At 37.6% G+C, this 24074-nt stretch overlaps 1 protein-coding gene across 1 annotated transcript; it reads left to right on the top strand.

Annotated features, from left to right (window-relative positions):
• Positions 1-16227: 16227 nt before the first annotated feature.
• LOC115722082 (uncharacterized) lies at positions 16228-17396 on the top strand. The gene is made up of 2 exons (XM_030651205.2): positions 16228-16765; positions 16876-17396. The coding sequence occupies exons 1-2, from the start codon at positions 16228-16230 to the stop codon at positions 17394-17396; spliced, it is 1059 nt and encodes a 352-aa protein (XP_030507065.2).
• The last annotated feature ends 6678 nt before the right edge of the window (positions 17397-24074 follow it).

Genomic DNA, 24074 nt, shown 5'->3' with positions numbered 1-24074 from the left:
ATAACCTTGTCATGTCACATGGCTTTAAAGTAAATGAAAGTGACAAATGCATTTACTATAAATTTGAAAATAATGTGTGTACTATTATTTGTTTATATGTGAATGACTTGCTAATTTTTGGATCAAATATTCATGTCGTGAACAATGTGAAATCTCTGTTATGTGAAAATTTTGACATGAAAGATCTAGGTGAAGCAAATGTAATCCTTGGTATACATATCACTAGGTCTGAAAAGGGAATTTCTTTGGATCAATCTCACTACATTGAGAAGATCTTAAAGAAATATAATTACTTTAACTGTAAACCTGCTTGTATACCATATGATCCCAGTGTAAAATTATTTAAGAACACTGGTGATGGTGTAAGACAATCTGAATATGCGAGCATCATTGGCAGTCTTCGGTATGCCACTGATTGTACTAGAACCCACATTGCCTATGGCGTGGGTTATTATGCAGGTTTACTAGTAGACCTAGTGCAGAGCATTGGAATGCTATAGAGAGGGTCATGAGATACCTCAAAAGAACATTGACTCTTGGATTACATCATCAAAAGTTTCCAGCTGTACTTGAGGGGTACAGTGATGCTAATTGGAACACTTTATCAGATGACTCCAAGGTAACCAGTGGCTATATTTTTAGCATAACTGGTGGAGCTGTTTCATGGAAGTCTAAGAAACAGACTATTCTGGCTCAATCTGTTGGGTTTTGTGCCCTAAATAAAACACATTTCAATATAATCAGAATTACTTATTAATAAAGATCAGAAATAACATTTTATGTTGCATGGTTCACATGATTTATTTCATGATTATATATATAATGAATGAATTCCATTTAAGTCCAGAACATATGAATTTGTTAATGATTATAGTGTTGTCAGCACAGTGGAATATAATCTTAATTATATGTTCGAAAGTTTATTCCCTGATTTGTAAGAACACTGGATTTAGAATGACATGGTATAATCAGTGATAGGTATTCTTACACCTTGGAAAAGTGTTATATCCTTTCCAGGACATTGGAAAAGTTTACCAGTATCGGATGTATGGAGTATACATCGGAAGGGGCCGATATTGAACTTTGATTAGATATATTAGAATTTATCGTAATATCTATTCAATTTAATATCACTTGTTGATCCTAGATCAAATGATCTTAATCCTGATATGATTAGGTTCAATCTCAAGAGTGTTATTCGTGTTCTTTGATTTGTTAGTCAAGCCTACTTTTGGGTCAGGGTGATACGTACATTTTGGGAACACGGTAGTGCAATTAAGTGGGAGCGCTAATATAAATATGGAATCTATAGCTTCTATCTGGCGAATAGAAAGTAAAGGATGATTTCCTTCGAGCTTAACCAAACGAAAATAAATGGGGGAGTACTCATTTCACTTAGCTGAAATATCATTTATACAGGGTTAAGTGTTTTAAGGATAAAATACATTGTAGGGTGTTACGGTAATTTAATCCCTTTAGAGTGTAAATCATCTATATAGAGGATCATTGATCAAATTAGGATAATAACAATGGATAACTAATGACGTATCGATATCGTGGAGCATATAGAGCGATCTATATGACTGAGAGTGCAATTCCAAGTTCTAAGAGTGGATTCAATAAGGAATTAATAAGTTAGGGAATTTACTTGGTAAATTCGGTTCGACTTATTGGAAGCTTGGTTATATAGACCCATGGTCCCCATACTAGTTGAGACAATACTGCTTGTAAGACTCAGTTAATTGATTTTAATTAATCAATTATAATTCTAAAAGTCAGACTATGTCTACTTTATGAATTTTCACTAAGCAAGGGCGAAATTGTAAAGAAAAGAGATTCTAGGTTTATTTATTAATTAAGATACTTTATATTTCTAAATTAATAAATATATTAAATGACAATATTATTTAATAATTATTTTTAAGTTATTAAATAATTAGAATTGGCATTTACATGGTTAAATTGGAAAATTGGCATTTTTGAGAAAATGGGAATGAAAAATAACAAAATGGGAAAGTTGCAAAGTGAGGCCCAATTTCCTATTCTGGCCACCCACTATGCATAGGTTTTTACCATTTATTTTTTCATTATTTTAATGTCATGCAATTCTAACCTAAACCTAAAAGGCATTCTATAAATGGAAAGTGTTGACTTCAGGAAACTCAATGACTTTGCACATTTGTTTCTTTCAGAAAAAACCTACACGCCACTTTCTCTCTCTTTTCCTCTCTACAATTTCGAAATCCTTGAGTGATAGAGTAGTGCCCACACACATCAAGTGGTACCTCAATCATAGTATGTAAGACTGTAGAAAATCAGCATCAAAGAAGGAGAGAAAGAGATCCAGATTCAGATCTTGATAATGCTTTGCTACAGAAAGGAATCAAGGGCTAGAGATCTGAATGGAAGGAGTCATTATATTCCGCTGCACCCAATGTAAGGTTTTCTTAAACTCTTATGTGTTTATTTCATTGTTTTAGAATTCATATTAGGATGTTAATTAAACATACTTGGTAGTAAATCTAGATCCTGGTAAAATATTTCCAACACAATCTACTATGGAGTCTGAAATGATAGCACTAGCTACTGCTAGTGAAGAAGCAGGTTGGCTGAGAAGCCTGCTAGCTGAGATTCCTTTATGGGAAAAACCTATTCCAGCTGTGTTGATCCATTGCGATAGTACCGCGGCTATTGCAAAAGTACAGAACCGTTATTACAACGGTAAGAGACAACAAATATGTCGTAAGCACAGCACTGTTAGAGAGTTTCTCTCAACAGGAGCTGTTAGAGTGGATCATGTACGCACTGATGATAACTTAGCTAATCCTTTGAAGAAAGGTTTAGCTAGAGAGAAAGTCCTTAAAACATCGAAAGGAATGGGACTGTTGCCCTTAGATTGATGAATCACTCATAATGGCAACCCGACCTATAGACTGGAGATCCCAAGAAATAGGTTCAATGGGTAATAACAAGTTATGAAGTGATAAAAGTAAGTTCATGCTATAATGATACGAAAAGAGAAGCATGAATTCCTGAAGCGATTTAAGGCTGAGTTAATAGAAACTCTTAATGAGATCTATACTCCAAGTGGACTGGAGTACAGAGCTACGGGAGTACTCTTGATAGACTCACCTATGTGAATGTGGGAGTAGGGCCGCTTTTTATGAAATTTTGGGCAAAATTTCTAGAGTGTTCACTATACTGGGATAGACGTGCATGGCCATTAACGCACGGGCTTTTGACTACACCCTTGAAAAGGTTGTTGCGTGGTATAATGTTAGAGATAGAGTTCAAGACTATGGGTCACTCTAGTAATGTAACACCCTAACTAGCATAGGCGTATTACGTAATTTTTAAACATGCTGTGCAGCTCGTTGCTAATCAACGAGGTTTATGGAAAACGTGATTAATTAAAATTTTTACTTTTTAATTAAACTTGTAAAATATTTATACAAAAGACTCGGGATCCCGATTACAAAACCATTTACAAAAGTTTACTGTCTAAACAAAATACTTGTCGCCTAGCGACTAATTACAAAATAGCCTCGCTGTCCCGATGATCGTACGCTCCAGGCCTAACCGCCCCAACATGTACAATCTTCATAGGCACGTTCACGGTCCATCAGCTCTAGCCTTGCCCTTACCTACACATAAACATAGCACTGTGATTCGACAGACTCAGTAAGAAAAGCATAATAATATTCATACATAAATCCCGGTCATGATCAGACGCCCATACCCCTGACCATAACCCTAAGTGTCGTGTCCAACACGATACTGAGTCCCCCTAACCACCGTGTCCAACACGGTACTGAGTTCTGAACGTTCACAGGGACGGTACTACTGACAAGTAACAGCCTAATCGGTCGAACCGGACATACTCCGGCTGCTGGTCATACTCCAGCCTGTACCGACGTGTTACAGTATCAGCCTAATCGGTCAAACCGGTCATACTCCGACTGCTGGTCATACTCCAGCCTGTACCGACGTGATACGTCAAATAGTACGGAACCACCAATCTAAGTATCAGCCTAATCGGTCGAACCGGTCATACTCTGGCTGCTGGTCATACTCCAGCCTGTATTGACGTGATACAGTGTCAGCCTAATCGGTCGAACCGGTCATACTCCGGCTGCTGGTCATACTCCAGCCTGTACCGACGTGACACAATTGGATGGTTCGAAGCCAACATACATATCTAATGTAATCTAATAGGCTTCCTACATGCACGCTAAACATGTAATCTACATATGCATACTGTTATACTAATCTTACCTTGATACCGAATTCAGGTGTGCCGGTGAACTCGATCGGAACTATTCGCGCTAGACATGTGCTCCTAAACGAAAAAAATCACAACACTATAATTGATATGCTAAATCACTTCCCGGGAACTTAAACTAGCAACTAAAAGTTTCCCTATCGATAAAAAGCATGGCAATACCCCAAATAACATAAAATTGAGGAAAACTAGGGTTCCTGAAAATTCCCCAACCTGTAGACCGGTTCTGCAACCGGAATTCCGGTTCTGAGAATTCCTGGACCCTCATCCGGAATTCCGGTTGCACAACTGGAATTCCGGTTCCTCGTAGGAATTTTTCAAAAATTCACCACTCAATCAAATCTAACCCAAATCACCTCAAACCTTCTAGACCTGTTCTATAGGACCCAAATAACATATCTAAAGCAATAACACAACCCAGAATGCACAGAATTGACCATGTGAGCTCCAAGCTTTGAGTTCAAACTCAAACTTGGCTAAAGCTCACTAACAAGCCTCAAAACTAGCTTAAAACTTCATAACTAAGCATAATAACACTGTAGAAAACTAACCCTAAATCATGCAAACACTACAGCCACAAATTTCGAAAATTCTCTTTGAAAACCAAACTTTGAGCTAAAACTTTCAATCTTGAAATCAAAGCAACTAACATACATTTACACTAGCTCTAACCTACTTAAAACAGCAAGATTAAACCTCAGAAACATCACAATAGTTCACAGCAACAAGAACCACTAAAACAAGCATGCAACAACACTTCTTTTTCATCAAAAATTCAAGAAAACATACAAGAAAAGTTACTAGAGATCAAACCTTGACTTGGATTACACAAAGAGCTGCTGAAATCAAAGGGTTGAGAGAGCAAAATCAAGAGCCCTAGCTGCTCTAAGGGTGGCCGAAAGAGAGAGAGCTTTGAGAGAGAAAAAGTTTTCCAATTTTTCTAACTTAGAAATTTTTGAATAAATGAGAAACAAAAGCAATTGACCCCCATATACTTCAGCCAAAAATTAATAAAATAAACATATAATTCAACTATTAAAATCACTAAAAGACAAAATAATAATGGGGCAAAAATGACCATTTTTCCCCTTCACACTAAAATCACATAAATAACACTAAAGGGGTATTTTTGGGAAATTCTAAATTCCTGGCCATTCCCGACATTCCCAATGTCTAATAAACCGTCCCAAACTACTAACATACTAAGTTGTGATTTTACTGAGCCAAACACCGAGTTCCAAAATAACGGGCACCGGAAATGCAAAATTATGAAAACTACTAAATGACATAAAAATGCATCTCTGAATTCAATAATAACAGTATAATAATTATTTAAATAGCTATAAATAATTTTCATAATTAAACATGATTAACTGCTAATTTCCAAATTAAACTAAGCGGTCTTTACAACTATTCCCCCCTTAAAAGGATTTCGTCCCCGAAATCTAACCTGAATAACTCTGGATATTGAGCTCTCATATCTGACTCTAGCTCCCAGGTGGCTTCCTCCACCTTGTTGTTTCTCTAGAGGACTTTGACCAAAGCTATGGTCTTATTCCGAAGGACTTTATCCTTTCTATCCAGGATCTGCACTGGCTGCTCTTCGTAAGTCATATCTGGCTGCAGTTCTAGGCTCTCATAACTAAGTATATGAGAGGGATCTGAAACGTTTTTTCTCAACATCGAGACATGGAATACGTTGTGAACTGCTGATAACGCTGGAGGCAACGTTAACCAGTATGCCACTTGACCTATCTTCTCGAGAATCTCGAAAGGTCCTGTAAATCTAGGGCATAACTTGCCTCTTTTCCCGAAACGTTTGATCCCCTTCATTGGAGATACCCGTAAAAACACATGGTCCCCTACTTGGAACTCAACATCTCTGCGTTTCGGATCTGCATAACTTTTCTGTCTACTCTGTGAGGCAAGCATTCTAGCTTTTATCTTCTCTATTGCCTCATTGGTCCGTTGCACTGACTCTGGACCTAAGTACTTTCTCTCCCCTGTCTCATCCCAGTGAATGGGAGATCTACACTTCCTACCGTATAACAGTTCATAGGGAGCCATCCCTATCGTACTCTGATAACTGTTGTTCTAAGAAAATTCTATTAACGGTAGATATTTATTCCATGAGCCTTCAAAATCCATAACACAGGCTCGCAACATGTCCTCCAATATCTGAATTGTCCTTTCGGACTGACCATCTGTCTGAGGATGGAATGCTGTACTGAATTTCAGCTTTGTACCCATTGCTCGTTGTAAACTCTGCCAAAATTTGGAGGTGAACTTCGGATCCCTATCCGAAACTATAGACTTCGGTACCTCGTGAAGTCTTACAATCTCTCTGACATACAATTCTGCCAACTGATCCACTGTAAATGTTGTTCTAACCGGCAGAAAATGAGCAGATTTCGTGAATCGATCCACCACTACCCAGATGGAATCAAACAAACCCGTGGTCCTAGGTAACCCGACCATAAAATCCATCGTGATATCTTCCCACTTCCATTCTGGTAGGGTTAGAGGCTGCAACAACCCTGCTGGTCTCTGATGTTCAGCCTTAATCTGCTGACAAGTGAGGCATCTCGATACGAATTCTACCAAATTCTTCTTCGTACCGCTCCACCAGAAGTATGGTTTAAGATCTTGGTACATCTTAGTGGTGCCGGGATGCAGAGAATACGGGGTAGAATGAGCCTCCTCAAAGATCTCATTCTTGAGTTCCACACTATTCGGAACACAAACCCTAGCTTTATACAGAAGCATCCCGTTGTCTGACACTGAAAAGTCCCTAGCTTGACCAGCCAAAACCTCATCTCTGATCTTCACTAACTCTGGATCCGTCATCTGAGCGACCTTAATTCTTTCCAACAAATCAGATTGCAGCGTTAAGTTGTGAAGCTGACCTACCACAAACTCAATGCTGGATCTAACCATATCCTCTGCTAGTTGAGTTGAAATCTGAACCATGCTAGCTACCTGCCCGGGACCCTTTCTGCTCAGGGCATCAGCCACTACATTGGCCTTCCCAAGGTGATAGAGAATCTCACAGTCGTAATCTTTCACTAATTCCAACCGACGTCTCTGTCTCATGTTCAAATCTTTCTGAGTAAAGAAATACTTGAGACTTTTATGGTCGGTATAGATTTCACACCTTTCTCCGTAAAGGTAATGCCGCCAAATCTTCAATGCAAAAACCACTGCGGCCAACTCTATGTCATGAGTCGGGTATCACTGTTCGTAATCCTTTAACTGACGGGAGGCATAAGCGATGACCCGATCAGCTTGCATCAACACACACCCCAGACCCTGTCTGGATGCATCGCAATAAACAACAAATTTCTCGTTGTCTGAAGGCAAAGCTAGCACTGGAGTGGTAATCAACCTTTGCTTCAGCTCCTGAAAACTAGCTTCGCACTTGTCTGACCAGACAAACCGCTGATTCTTCTTTGTAAGTTCGGTTAGGGGCATTGAAATTTTTGAAAACCCTTCCACGAACCTACGGTAGTACCCAGCTAAACCCAAGAAGCTTCTGATCTCTGTCACAGTCTTCGGTCTCGGCCAATCCCTGACGGATTCGATCTTCCCGGGATCCACCTTGATCCCATCTTTGCTCACAATGTGCCCTAAGAAGGACACCTAAGATAGCCAAAATTCGCATTTCTTGAACTTGGCATAAAGCTTGTGTTCACGAAGCCGTTGCAGTACCATCTGAAGATGTAATTCATGCTCCTCTTCTGATTGAGAGTACACGAGGATGTCGTCGATAAACACAATCACACAGATATCGAGGAAATCCTTGAATACTCTATTCATCAAGTCCATGAATGTTGCAGGAGCATTGGTTAGTCCGAACGACATAACCAGGAATTCATAATGTCCATACCTAGTGCGGAAAGCCATCTTCGAAATGTCCTCCTCTCGGATTCTCAACTGATGATAACCCGAACGAAGATCAATCTTAGAAAAGACCGTCTTCCCCTGAAGCTTATCGAACAAATCATCGATCCTAGGTAATGGATATTTATTCTTCACTGTTAGCTTGTTCAATTCTCTGTAATCGATGCACATCCTCATAGTTCCATCTTTCTTCTTGACGAATAAAACCGGGGCTCCCCAGGGTGACACACTAGGCCGGATAAACCCTATGTCAAGCAACCCTTGAAGCTGAATCTTTAATTCCTTAAGTTCAGCTGAAGCCATTCTATATGGAGCTTTGGAAACCGGTTCCACCCCTGGTGCCAAATCTATCACGAAGTCAATCTCCCGCTGAGGTGGTAACCCTGGAAGTTCTTCGAGAAAAACATCTAAAAATTCCCGAACCACCTTGATGTCCTCCGGCCGAATGGTATCTGGCTGAGTGGTGTCCACCACCACGGCCAGGAACCCTAAGCATCCACCATGCAATAATTCTCTAGCTGACATGGCCGAAATCACCGGGATCCGAAATCCCCGAACTGAGCCAACAAACACAAAAGGTTCCTCACTTTCCGGTTGGAAGATCACCATCTTCCTTTTGCAATCAATACTCGCCGAATATTTAGATAGGAAATCCATTCCTAAAATAATATCGAACTCTACTAGGCTCATCTCTATCAAGTCAGCACTTAACTCTCTACCATCTATTCTGATCGGCATAGACCTAATCCACCTTTTGGAGATAACTAACTCTCCGCCAGGTAATAGGGTTCCAAACCCTGATTCATATCTATCATACGGTCTATCCAATTTACTAAAGACTCTGGCTGCCACATACGAATGTGTAGCCCCAGAATCAAACAGTACTGAGTAAAGCGAGTTATTAACAGAAAGCTGACCTGTTACAACTGATGGGCTGGCATCTGCATCAGCCTGAGTGATGGCGAACACCCTAATTGGAGTGGGTATCGCCGGAGCTCTCGGTGCCTCTGAGCGGAGCTGGGGACAATCCCTCTTGAAGTGTCCGGGCATGCCACAGTGAAAGCACCCCTGACCTTTGCATTTACCCCGATGGTGCCTTTTGCAGCTGGGGCACTCGGGATAGGAGAACCGGGTCTCTGCACCACCAGGACGACTACCTCTATTCTGGTTCCCCCGGAACCTCTTGTTCTGACTCGAGCCTCCGGATGCAGTGGATGCTCTCCTCTTCTGGTCCATGGCCGAACCACTACTCCCCCTGCTAAAGCCTGATGCAGGAGGGGTAGGAGCCCCGCCACTCGCTGGAGTACTAGCTGACTCCGACATACATCCAACTGCGCCCTCAGCTCGCAGTGCCTTCTCCACCATCTCAACATAGGTGTCTTGTCATCAGTGGTGATCATCAAGTCATGTTTAATCTTCGCATTTAACCCGTCCAGGTACTTCTCTTTCTTGCTGAAGTCGATTGGCACTATACCCAGGCTAACCTCGCCAACCGGTCGAACTGAGTAGTATACTCGGTCACGCTCATATTCTCTCGCTGGGTCAGGTGGGCGAACTCTTTCCTCTTGGCGCTTCTGACCGCCTCGTTATAATACTTGGCATTAAAGAGTTCCTGGAACCTTTCCCAGGTCATAGTAGTGACGTCATGGATCTGAGACACCATGTCCCACCAGACCAGAGCGTCTTCCTGGAACTGGAAAGTGGCACACACCACTCTGTCGTTCCCGGTGACACCCATAAAGTTTAGGATTTTGGTGATCATCGTTAGCCACTGTTCGGGCTTCATCAAATCTGGACCTCCCAGAAAGACCGGAGGTGCTTGCTTCTGGAACTGTTCATACAAAGGTTCCAATCTGTTGGCCGCCACCACTATTTCAGCCTGAGCAGCAGGGGCAGGTGCCACTGGAACTACTGGCACAGGCACTACAGGAGCCCCTTGCTGCCTCAATCTCTGTATCTCGAGGTCTTGCTCTTCTATTCTGGCTTGCATTTCAGCAAACCTAACCTCCCAATTCTGGGCTCCCTAATCGGCCTGGGCAGCCTGTGGCGGGTTCTCATCACCCTGCCCAGGAGCCCTGCCTTTAGGACCTCTACCTCGGCCCCTAGCTGGCGGGGGAAACTAAGCTCCCTGACCTTGATTCGACCCTACCAAATTTCCCTGGCTCCTGGTAGTCCGCCTGGCGTCCATCTAGTCGGAACCGCCTGCGAAACCAAGAGTTAGCATATCAGGTCGTATTCAAGAAGAGCTTACTAATGCCGCTTAATTTGGAAATTAAAAATGAAACATGCGCCTATTCTATTATCAGGCTACTAACATGCTTCCTATCAGGCTTTTCTTATTTTAAAATAAATAATAAGCTACTAAAGCAATAAAAGCTTACTGAACCGTAGAACGAGCTAACTGCTGATGATGATTGTACATGTCGTGACGATCTTCGGAAGACAACCTGGCAGCTCTGATACCAAATTGTAACACCCTAACTAGCATAGGCGTATTACGTGATTTTTAAACATGTTGTGCAGCTCGTTGCTAATCAACGAGGTTTATGGAAAACGTGATTAATTAAAATTTTTACTTTTTAATTAAACTTGTAAAATATTTATACAAAAGACTCGGGATCCCGATTACAAAACCATTTACAAAATTTTACTGTCTAAACAAAATACTTGTCGCCTAGCGACTAATTACAAAATAGCCTCGTTGTCCCGATGATCGTACGCTCCAGGCCTAACCGCCCCGACATGTACAATCTTCATAGGCTCGTTCACGGTCCATCAGCTCTAGCCTTGCCCTTACCTACACATAAACATAGCATTGTGAGTCAACAAACTCAGTAAGAAAAGCATAATAATATTCATACATAAATCCTGGTCATGATCAGACGCCCATACCCCTAACCATAACCCTAACTGTCGTGTCCAACACGATACTGAGTCCCCCTAACTGCCGTGTCCAATACGGTACTGAGTTCTGAACGTTCATAGGGACGGTACTATTGACAAGTAACAGCCTAATCGGTCGAACCGGTCATACTCCGGCTGCTGGTCATACTCCAGCCTGTACCGACGTGTTACAGTATCAGCCTAATCGGTCGAACCGGTCATACTCCAGCTGCTGGTCATACTCCAGCCTGTACCGACGTGATACGTCAAATAGTACAGAACACCAACCTAAGTATCAGCCTAATCGGTCGAACCGGTCATACTCCGGCTGTTGGTCATACTCACTCGTACCGACGTGATACGGTGTCGGCCTAATCGGTCGAACCGGTCATACTCCGCTGGGTCATACTCCAGCCTGTACCGACGTGACACAGTTGGATGGTTCGAAGCCAACATACATATCTAATGTAATCTAACAGGCTTCCTACATGCACGCTAAACATGTAATCTACATATGCATACTGTTATACTAATCTTACCTGGATACCGAATTCAGGTGTGCCGGTCAACCTGACTGGAACTATCTGCATGGCGAATTACAGGCTCCTAAACCATAAAAATCACAACACTATAAGTGATACGCTAAATCACTTCACGGGGACTTAAACTAGGAACTAAAAGTTTCCCTATCGATAAAAAGCATGGCAATACCCCAAATAACATAAAATCGAGGAAAACTAGGGTTCCTGAAAATTCCCCAACCGGTAGACCGGTTCTGCAACCGGAATTCCGGTTCTGAGAATTCCTGGACCCTCATCCGAAATTCCGGTTGCACAACCGGAATTCCGGTTCCTCGCAGGAATTTTTCAAAAATTCACCACTCAATCAAACTAACCCAAATCACCTCAAACCTTCCAGACCTGTTCTATAGGACCCAAATAACATATCTAAAGCAATAACACAACCCAGAATGCACAGAATTGAAAAACACCATGTGAGCTCCAAGCTTTGAGTTCAAACTCAAACTTGGCTAAAGCTCACTAACAAGCCTCAAAACTAGCTTAGAACTTCATAACTAAGCATAATAACACTGCAGAAAACTAACTCTAAATCATGCAAACACTACAGCCACAACTTTTGAAAATTCTCTTTGAAAACCAAACTTTGAGCTAAAACTTTCAATCTTGAAATCAAAGCAATTAACATGCATTTACACTAGCTCTAACCTACTTAAAACAGCAAGATTAAACCTCAGAAACATCACAATAATTCACAGCAACAAGAACCACTAAAACAAGCATGCAACAACACTTCTTTTTCATCAAAAATTCAAGAAAACATACAAGAAAAGTTACTAGAGATCAAACCTTGACTTGGATTACACAAAGAGTTGTTGAAATCAAAGGGTTGAGAGAGCAAAATCAAGAGCCCTAGCTGCTCTAAGGGTGGCCGAAAGAGAGAGAGCTTTGAGAGAGAAAAAGTTTTCCAATTTTTCTAACTTAGAATTTTTTTAATAAATGAGAAACAAAAGCAATTTGCCCCCATATACTTCAGCCAAAAATTAATAAAATAAACATACAATTCAACTATTAAAATCACTAGAAGACAAAATAATAATGGGGCAAAAATGACCATTTTGCCCCTTCACACTAAAATCACATAAATAACACTAAAGGGGTATTTTTGGGAAATTCTAAATTCCCGGCCATTCCCGACATTCTCAATGTCTAATAAACCGTCCCAAACTACTAACATACTAAGTTGTTATTTTACTGAGCCAAACACCGAGTTCCAAAATAACGGGCACCGGAAATGTAAAATTATGAAAACTACTAAATGACATAAAAATGCATCTCTGAATTGAATAATAACAGTATAATAATTATTTAAATAGCTATAAATAATTTTCATAATTAAACATGATTAACTGCTAATTTCCAAATTAAACTAAGCGGTCTTTACAAGTAAAATCTAAATCGTATTCACTACGTAGAGGTTCAAATCGAAAGATACCTTTGTTTATGCTCAATCTTATTGTTGAATGATACTAGTAGATGGAAATATTTTTTTAAAAAAATTTAAGTGGGGGATTGTTGGAAATGTTGTGAATCTTTTAACAAAATATATAAGTGTCTTAGTGTGTGTGAGTTGGAAAGAGTCCCACATGGGATATGAACCCTCATTTACAAGGGTATAAAGAGTGTAACTTTGGCATTTGGGTTTGGGCCCCAAGGGGTACCCAGTTTTGTGCGAATGGGTGAGGACACACACACTTGACCCACCACACACTCGCGCGCGCGCTGTCCGAGCCGGGCCGAGTTGGGTGGTGTGGTGTGACACTATATTATTTTTTACAGAAAAATTATTTAATAAAATAATTAGTTTTTATTTATTAATTTAATTAAGAAACATGTTTAATTAAACTGATAAATTGATTACTTAGTCGTATCAGTTAACGAGACACGTTCAAACCAACTCACCCCACGATTCAGAAAACGTTATTCTTCCCGTTACGATTATTCAATCCATTCGCCTATATAATGCGATTGAACTGATGGGAAGAAAACATCTTTTCTTATAAAAAAAAACAGTTTTCATAAATACTAAAAATTCCATCTGCGGTATCAAAATTAGTTGGGTGTATTCGACGATGCTCTACAGTGCAGTGGGGTTCCGATACAGTGCGACGACTAGGCTGTTTTATCCTGGGGACGACCGGCAAATTCTGACTGCTTGCACACTCCTGGGCAGTTCCGCGAACGTCTTAAAGAGAGCGACTTAATCCGTGACTCAACCCAAAAAATTTTCATTCGGTTATATCGTTCCTCTTTAAATATTAATCTCTCATAAATTATTTTGTTGTTTTAGTTAAATAAATGGAAACTTTGTATTATTTTATTTATTCAAGTAAATGGAATAAGTAGAGTTTTAATTTTTTATCTACTCAACAAATTACCGCTTCTTTGAACTTCAACACAAGTAGTTTTTTTTTTCTTTTTTTCAAAAAAAATTGTATCATTAAAAAAAATTAAAACCAACATTTTTAATTTTTTTTGTATGGATTTGCAAAGATTATGGTGGAGTCTCTTATGATTCACTATATATTATAATTTATTTATTTTATTAACTATAATTAGAATAAACTATTTATCTTTTTTTTTTCTTAATTATTAGTTGATATAAAATTTAAATAAGAATTTGTTAAATAAAAATTAATAAAATTGGTATTTATTTTCAAGATTTTTTGAAATTTTAAATCCAATACCAAATATCTTAATTTAAACTAACTAATTTTTTTTTTTTTATAATCATAATTATAACTAATTTTATAATAATTGTAAATATGTAGATTTTTATTAATAACAAAATTTTGATAAAAATAAAATTATAATCACAATTAATGAACTATATATAAATATATATTTTAAAAAAATATATAAATATATTGTTATAATTATCAAAGTTTTGATGAGTTTGTTTTGACGATATTTCAAAACAATCAAAATATCTTAACTAAAAATATTAATATGATATAATCTAATTTAAAATATAAATTACATACTAACATTTTTTTTAGAAGTGGTTTCTTTGTATATAATATTTTGGCTACTAATCTTTAAAAAAATATATAAATAATTATAACGTATTTAAGTTATTAATAAATTTATTTAACTATGTTAATTATATTTTCTTTTATAATTATATATATTGTTTATTTAATATACACGGAATATATATTTGAGTTTTTTTGTGTACTTATAATTAAGGGAGATTTTTATATATATATACATTATATACATTAATATTACAAAAAAAACGTTATATAAAAACAATCCATCCGTATGCCGTGACACGTCATCAACCATACCGTTATTAGCTGGGATTATTTTGGAACCACCGGCGATGAAGGAGACGCGCCCACAACTCCACTTCTCTCGACCATCTCTGCGCGTGGTTAACTTGATTAAAACAGAAAGCTATAAATACCATAGGAATAATACACGAAATCAAAAAACAGAAACCAAACCAAACTTGAACGAAAAAATACCATTGACGCAGACCTCGACAGATTTGAAAATTGGAGAATCGATCATCATATCTCTCAAAAACGTTGATGTTTACAACAAGCAAATCATCATCTCTCTAATTCGATCTACAAATCAAACGATCAATAAACCTATCAGTTGATCACAACAAAAAAAAAATGAAAACCAGAGATCGTTGCTTTGAGGAAGAAGAAGTACGTCAACTACAACATCAAAAACTATATCTGAATAAGGTACATATTATACAATACGATACATACTACTCCTTATAACACATTACACCTTCTGAATCTCAAAACACCTAAAAATGCATCATGTTTGTTAATTCTGTTAAACATGATTACTTAACAATTAATCAGTACTAATCAGATAGTTTACCAATTGTAATAAGAACTGATAGATAACTAATCAATACTAAATACTTTAAAAATGACAATACACTATAAACCTTTGTAATTGTAATCGCTCAAATATTATAGTTCAAAATGTAGGAATCTAATTCGTAAAACTGCATATAGACCTTATAATAAATATAAAATTTAGTTTATTGACAGAACACCTATTCATATCACATGTTTACTATTTTTGTATATACATATTCTAACTATGAACAAAATTTTACTGTATACAATACTTAACATGATTAAACTAAAAAAATCATGCAGGAATATGGATGTTAGAACAATGATTCTTTTTTACAATGGAACTTGGGTTGACAGAACAACTTACGTTGATTATGAATTCGAATGCATACTAATTCCAACAGATTGTTCACATTATGAGCTTTCTCACATAGTATATGAAGCTTTGAATTTGGACAGAAATAAATATACGATTGATCTTCAATTTCAAGTAACGGAAGGCATACCACCAATAAGAATCAAAGATGATAGTGGATGCAAGTTTTATGAACAAATACGAAGGAAAAATAATGATGAGACTAAATATCCTATCTTCGTTAACATCTCAACATCCACAACCGACAATGAACACAATAATAGAATAAACTATACCTACATTGGGGAAACTAGTTTACAAACAAGGCAACTGCTACCACCAAGAACAGAATATGCAACAAAGATGATATAGTATGTGATTGAACAAACTCAAAAATCAATGGAAGAAAGCTCCAAACCAAATCAAATAATTTCAAATCCTCAAGTTGCTGAAATACACATTGGCCAAGTTTTCGCAAACAAGGAAACCCTTCAACAAGCAGTAAGCTTTCACTCAATAAGATACAATCAACCTTTCAAGGTAAAAAGATCATCAAAACTAGACTATAAACTAGTTTGTATTGATGATAATTGCAACTGGACATTCTTAGCATCAAAACATGGAAAGACTGACATGTTTATCATAAGAAAAATAGAGCATACTCATACATGTTCATTGGACATTACTTCTGGAGACCATCCTCAAGCTACAAGCAACTTGGTTGGAAAGGTTATAAAAAACAAGTTTGTAAACCCAAAAAGAGATTACACTCCAACAGAAATTGTGGATGACATGGCAGATGATTACAATGTCCCTATACCTTACCAAAAAGCATGGAGAGCTAGAGAAAAGGCAATTGTGGATGCTCGTCGCTGCCCACAAGAATCATACAGTGAGATACTATCAATTTTATACATGATGCAAATATCAAACCCAGGTAATAAAATACTTCGTCTACATAAAGTAATAAATAATTGATATGAATAAACATAATAATATGCTACATAGGTATTTATATAATAAACTAATTGGTTACTTTTGAAACAGGAACAATTACAGACCTAGTGACAGATGAAGATAACAAATTCAAATATCTATACTTTGTAGTAGGTGCTTCAATAAAAGGTTGGCAACACTATACTCCAATAATAGTCACAGATGGAACTTTTTTAACAAACCAACATGGAGGCACTTTGTTGATAGCAAGTGCACAAAATGTAAATAGACATATATTCCCACTTGCATTTGCAGTAGTAGATTCCGAAAATGACAGCTCTTGGGAATGGTTTTTTCACAAAATAAAGAAAACTTATGGCGAAAAAGAAGGTCAATGCAACGTATCAGATAGACATGAGAGTATACTAAAAGCAGCAAAAGAGACCTTTCCAGATATAATGCATGGGGTATGTTGTTACCATTTGATGAAGAATATAAAAATGAAATTCAAAAAAGGATGTGATGAGCTCAAGATTGCATTTAATAGTGCATCTAAAGCTTACAACATAGAAGATTTTGAAAAGAGCATGCAAGACTTGGATAATATAGATGTAAGAATAAGAGATTACTAGGTGAATGAAATTGGTGTCGAAAAGTGGACAAGACTATATGGCATGAACAGGAGATACAAAATAATGACATCAAATATTGCCGAATCAGTCAATGTGTTACGAAAATTATAAACACTATGCAAGTATACGCAATCAAGTAGTAAACTCACACAGGTGAGGTCGAACCACAGGGAATTGGACTAACTACTACTAAACTATACCTATAATTCTATTTGGCAAATCGAAAATAATTAAGATTTAAAAGAATTAAAGAAATTCAGAAAACTTATAACACAATAGAGTTTAAGCAAGATGAGATAATAGGGAGGAGAATCCTGTTGTTGTTTACCCAAATCGTTAATGCCTAATTCCTATCCTATTCTTGAAATGAATGACAGATTATAAAGTAACCTAGCTCTTTTCAGATCTTCTAGGTTCTAAATCACATGTTATCTAATTAATTCCTTAATTAAACTAACATGAAATCAGCATTAGGTAATAATCTACTCGTCACATAAGTCATGTAAATACTCTCGTTTCACATAGAACATCGATTATCCAAATTTTAGCATTCTCAATTCTCACTTTTTAGATTTCGAATTGAGATCATAAAGCATGCACAAGGTGATCAATCTTAAACATGAAATTAAACACAAATTAAGATAATTTCACAAACAAGAATGAAGGAATGGCAATTAAACATTAACTAGGCAAAACATTAAACAACAATCATCATCCTCCCTAAATGGGAAATTTAGTTCAAAAATAAATCCATAACCATTCCTATAACAATATTCAACATAAAGAAATTAAAGAGGAATAAAGAAAGAAACTATTGGTGGATGAATTCTGGATCTTCACGTGAATCACTCTACTCTTCCTGCCGCTCTCTACTGTGTTTTAAGGTTCCAAATCGCTTCCTTTGACTTCTAATCGTAGTTTTCTATTTATAACTAATTTTTAGGGTTTGTCGGACAAAAATACCCCTGACCGTACGGACACTCGCCGCGACCAAAAGTGGTCTCGCCGCGGCCAGAAGTGCATCAAAAAATCACGTTTCTGTTAGGTTTTATGCCCTAAATAAAACTCATTTCAATATATTCAGATTTACTTATTAATATAGATCAGAAATAACATTTAATGTTGCATGGTTCACATGATTTATTTCATGATTATATGTACATAATGTATAAATTCATCTGAAACCCTTTTCACATACTTGATCCTGTTTATTGTGCCGTCAACACATTGGAAAGTAAACATGACTATGTGAATAAAGATTCCTATATTTATCAGACATAGGGTTTTACTGATATGATAATCTACAACAGAGTTTACTTGCATTTGGAGAAGTGCTATGTTCTTTCCAGAGCATTGTTAAAGTAAAGCTCAGGTTGGATGCATGGAGTATGCATCGGAAGGGACCGATATTGAACTTTGACTTAGATTTATTAAACTTACCGTAATATCTATTCAAGTCAATATCGCCAAGTTGATCCTAGATCAAATGTTCTTAATCCTGTTATGATTAGGCTTAATCTTGAAAGGCTATTCCTGTTCTTTGATTTGTTAGTTAAGCCTACTTTTAGGTCAGGGTGATACGTACATTTTGGGAACGCGGTAGTGCAATTGAGTGGGAGCGCTAGCATAAACATGGAATCTATAGCTTCTATCTGGCGAATAGTAAGCAAAGGATGATCTCCTTCGAGCTTGACCAAACGAACATAAATGGTGGAGTACTCATTTCACATAAGCTAAAATATCATTTATACGGGGTCAAGTGTTTTAAGGATAAAATACATAGTAGGGTGTTACGGTAATCTAATCCCTTTACAGTGTAGATCATTCATATAGAGGATCATTGATCAAATTAGGATTATAACAATGGATAACTAATGATGTGTCTATATGGTGGAACATATAGAGCATTCTATATAACTGAGAGTGCAATTCTAAGTTCTATGCGTGGATTCAACGAAGAATTAATAAGTTAGTGAATTTTAGTAATAAATTCTTGATCTACTTATTGGAAGCTCGGTTATATAGACCCATGGTCCCCGCACTAGTTGAGATAATATTGCTTGTAAGACTCATATAATTGGTTTTGATTAATCAATTATAATTCTCAAATTAGACTATGTCTATTTGTGAATTTTCACTAAGTAATGGCGAAATTGTAAAGAAAGAGTTTATAGGGGCATATTTGTTAATTATGATACTTTGTATGGTTTAATTAATAAATATGATAAATGACAATATTATTTAATAATTATTTATAGTTATTAAATAGTTAGAATTGGCATTTAAATGGTTGAATTTGAAAAGGGAAATTTCATTTTTAATGCTTAAAAAAATACCTTTTAACAAAATTTAGACTCATAATTAATTTATACAATTTAATGCTATTGTTTTCAATTTCTACCTAAAATGCCCCCCTTTCATTTTCCTTCTCTCTTTGTCTCTTTCTCTTCCTCACTCTCTTTCCCTCAAACTCAGGCAGACCACCAACCACCACCACTGAACCTCTTCTCCTCCACCACCGAACCTCCTCATCTACCCAAAACTTAATCCAACAACCCCCAAATCTCACCTACCCAAATATTTTTCTCTTCCTCCTCCTCGACTTCTCTCAACCACCATCGCCATTCGCCACCGCGCACTTAACCCTCCCCTAATCAAAAGCTCATTGAATTCGTATTTGTTTGAGACATTAGATGGTGGTGGAGGGTATGATTTTCTGGCCAAAATGGAATTATCGATAGGTTATCGATACTTTGTCGATAGTTTATCGATGGTTTTGTCTACGCACTGCTTTTTTTGTGTGCAAACAGAAATCATCGATAACTTATCGATAACCTATCGACAACTTATCGATAAATGTCATCGATATACTATCGATAACCTATCGATAAATGTCATCGATAAACTATCGATAACCTATCGATAAATGTAATAAAAAAATCCAATAAAAAAAATAAACACGAAGATGAAGACGGAGACAGAGGTTCGGGGCCTCTGGGTTTTTCGATGCTTGAGTGCTATGGAGGTCCGACCGGTCTTGGGCCTCTGGGTTTCGTCTGGGTTTTTGGATAGATGAAAAGGTTCGGTGGTGGATGAAAGGAAGTTCGGTAGTGGTGGTTGGGTGGTCTTGGTGCCTGGGTCTGGTTGGTCTCGGTGGTGTGAGGAAGAAGAAGAGAGAGTGAGGAAGAGAAAGAGACAGAGAGAGAGAAGGAAAATGAAAGGGAGGGTAGTTTGGGTAAAAATTGAAAATAATAGCATTTGATTGTATAAATTAATTAGGAGTCTAAATTTTGTTAGAGGGTGTTTTTTTAAGCATTAAAAATGAAATTTCCCTTTGAAAATTGGCGTTTTTGAGAAAATCAGATGCAGAATTGAGAAAACAGCAAAATCCAAGTAAGGCCCATTACTGTACATGGCCGGCCACTTGGTTTAAATTTTTAAATTGATACTTTCATTATTTTAATGCCAAATAATTCAAACCTAACCCTAGTGGAATGCTATAAATAGATAGTGAAGGCTTCAGAAAAATTACACTTAAATTTTCTACTTTTTCATTCAGAAAAAACTGAGCCTTCTCTCTCCCTATCTTTGGCCGAACCCACTCTCTCACTCTTCCTCATTGAGATTTCGAAATACTTAGTGTATGATTAGTGCCCACACACATCAAGTGATACCTCAACCATAGTGAGGAAGATCGTGAAGAAAGACTTTCAGCAAGAAGGAGGTTTCAGCATCAAAGATTCAGAGAAAGAGATTCAGGTTCAGATATTGATAATGCTCTACTACAAAAAGGAATCAAGGGCTAGATATCTGAACGGAAGGAGTCATTATGTTCCGCTGCACCCAATGTAAGGTTTCCTAAACTTTTTTTTGATAATTCAGAAATTCATTGCACCACAACACAATTTTTTACAACCTAAAAGTGCCTTAAAATAAAAGGCCTTGAAATTTTTTTCTATTCCAGCTGCTGTACAAAACTTTAAAAAACAACTATACAAACTTTATAACCTCTCAAACCATTCTCTATCTTGTTGTGTAATTTTTTTCGGCCATATAGACAAAATTCTGCTTTTAACAAACCACTTAACTTGCTTGTAAACCTCTTCCACACCAGTTTTTTTCCCGCCATTGATGCTCATTTCGGGTCTGCCAGAGTAAGTAAACCAGAGCTGCTAAACCAGCAGCCTTCACTTTCTTCTTGAACCTGCTACACTTTGCCTTCCTCATCCTCTTCATGAGACTTTGGAGGGATGTTTCCTTTGTATTCCAGCTGAGCCAACGCAACACCTGTGACAGAGAAGCAGTAGCAAACACACAGCCAAAGAAAAGATGTTCTATTGTTTCTACGGCTGCATTGCATAATATGCAATTATCAGATTCAATCACTCCATGCTTGTATAACCTGTCTTTGGTTTTGAGTCTATTCATCATAGCTAACCAAAGTACAAAGCTATGCTTCGGTGTATTTAATCTAGACCACACTTCATTACACCAAGATACCTTTTCGAACTCTTGAGCAAACCATGTTTGACCCTTCCCAATTTGATATTCATGTGCTGAAAAATCACTCTGTTGCACATAATATCTGATTTTGTCTTTAAGCTCAACCATTTTCCTCCAATACCAACTTGCATTCAAAGGAGCTTTGTAATCCCACCACGAATCTTGTTTGATATACACACAATGAATCCATTTCACCCACAAGTTATCCTTCTTTTTCTCTATTGCCCACACATGCTTCACCATAGGTGCTGCATTCCAGTGAGGAATGTACATCAGCCCCAAACCCCCTGTTTTCTTTGGACAGCACACCTTTTCCCAAGCTACAGCCCCAGCTCCGCTCATCACGCTTTTCCCTGACCATAAGAAGCTCCTACAAATTGCTTCCAGCTCCTTAATGATTTGCTTAGGGAGGAACATAATTTGACACCAATATATGTGAATGGAAAGCAAAACCGATTTAATAAGTACCAATCTCCCTGCAAAGGACAAATGTCTCGAGCTCCAAATCCTAATTCTTGCTACCATTTTCTGAACCAGGCTACTACTATTAGAAGCCGAAATCTTCCTAGCACAGATTGGAACACCAAGATACTTGAAAGGCTCATTTTGCTTTGTAAAACCTGACATTTCAAGCACCCTTCTAATTTTATTTTCATCCATACCACTACAATACACTGCAGATTTAGAATTATTAGCAACCAAACCCGAAGTGATCGAGAAGAGCTTGAGAGCTTGCATCATTAAATAGACACTTTTGAAATCCCCTCTGCAAAACATTAGAACATCATCTGCAAAGCTTAAATGATTCAACTCCATACCAGCACATCTTTCATGGAATCCGAATCCATCTTTCTTCCCAACTTTCCTCATCAATCTACTGAAATACTCCATACCCACTACAAACAACAAAGGAGACATAGGATCACCCTGCCTAAGCCCTCTCTTAGCTGCAAAGAAACCATGCATGGATCCATTGAACATAAGAGAGAACATAGGAGTTCGAACACAACTCATTACTAAATCAGTAAACTTTTTAGGAAACTTTAAGGCATCCAACATTTCCTCTAGAAAATCCCAATCCAAAGTGTCATAAGCCTTTTGCAAGTCAAGTTTAATCAAACAATTAGGCTTAGCTCCTTTTCTTCCATAATTCCTAATTAGGTCTTGACAAATCATGATGTTATGAGCTATATATCTACCCTTAATAAACCCTCCTTGATTCAGAGAGACTAAATCCGGAAGGATGTTCTTAAGCCTAGAACATATTAGTTTGGTAGCAATTTTATACAGCACATTACAACATGAGATAGGTCTAAAGTCACTCACCAAATTAGGGCTCTTGATCTTTGGGATGAGCGTGATCACTGTAGAATTTATCTCCTTCAGAAGCTTCCCTGAATGCAGAAACGATCTAATGGCTTCACACACCTCCATCCCAATCATTTCCCAATTATCCTGGAAGAAGAAACTCCCAAACCCATCCGGTCCCGGACTCTTGTTCCCAGGAATGCTAAAAACTACTTGCTTTATGTCTTCATTTGAATACTCAGCTAATAAGGCTTCAGCTTGGACAGCCGAAACAGTAGGCCCCTCAGCTATGACAGACAATTTCACTTTCCTCCTGTTTTGCATTTTGGTTCCGAGAAGCTATTTATAGTATTGCAGAAATGCCTCAGTGACATCCTCCACATTATCCACTCTAATCCCACTTGCATTCACAATAGATGTGATCCTATTTTGAATTCTCCTTTCTCTTAGGCTAGAGTGATAAAATTTTGTATTCTCATCCCCTTCCTTAATCCAATTCACTTTGGATTTTTGTTGAAGGAAGGAAATAAATGCCTTATGGACTTCCTGGTACTCTTCTCGAGCTTCCAATTCCTTTTGTTGAGCACCCCGATCCCTAGGATTCCTCTGAATCTCTACTTGACACTCTTCCAATCAGGCCTTGGCCTGCAATTCTTGATTATGTATATCCGAGAAGCCTTGGTGGTTTAACTGTTTCAACATACCTTTCAAATCCTTCATTTTGGACACCACCTTGAACATGCTTGACCCCTGAACATCAATCTTCCATGTATCCTCCATCCTTTGTTGAAAAGAAGGATGACTTGACCACATCCGAAAATATTTGAAAGGTTTCCTACCATTTAGAATAGTAGGAAATATAGTTAA

The sequence above is a fragment of the Cannabis sativa genome, chromosome 1 (genome assembly GCF_029168945.1).
Source record: "Cannabis sativa cultivar Pink pepper isolate KNU-18-1 chromosome 1, ASM2916894v1, whole genome shotgun sequence".
NCBI lineage: Eukaryota > Viridiplantae > Streptophyta > Magnoliopsida > Rosales > Cannabaceae > Cannabis > Cannabis sativa.
Note: the sequence above shows the minus strand (reverse complement) of the source record. Positions and strands in the feature narration are given on the sequence as shown.

Bases quoted from the DNA above. Each gene is read 5' to 3' on its own strand.
- LOC115722082 (XM_030651205.2), top strand. From the start codon at position 16,228: ATGGAAGAAAGCTCCAAACCAAATCAAATAATTTCAAATCCTCAAGTT. The intron at 16,766-16,875 runs GTAATAAAATAC...CTTTTGAAACAG, and splicing joins GATGCAAATATCAAACCCAG to GAACAATTACAGACCTAGTG.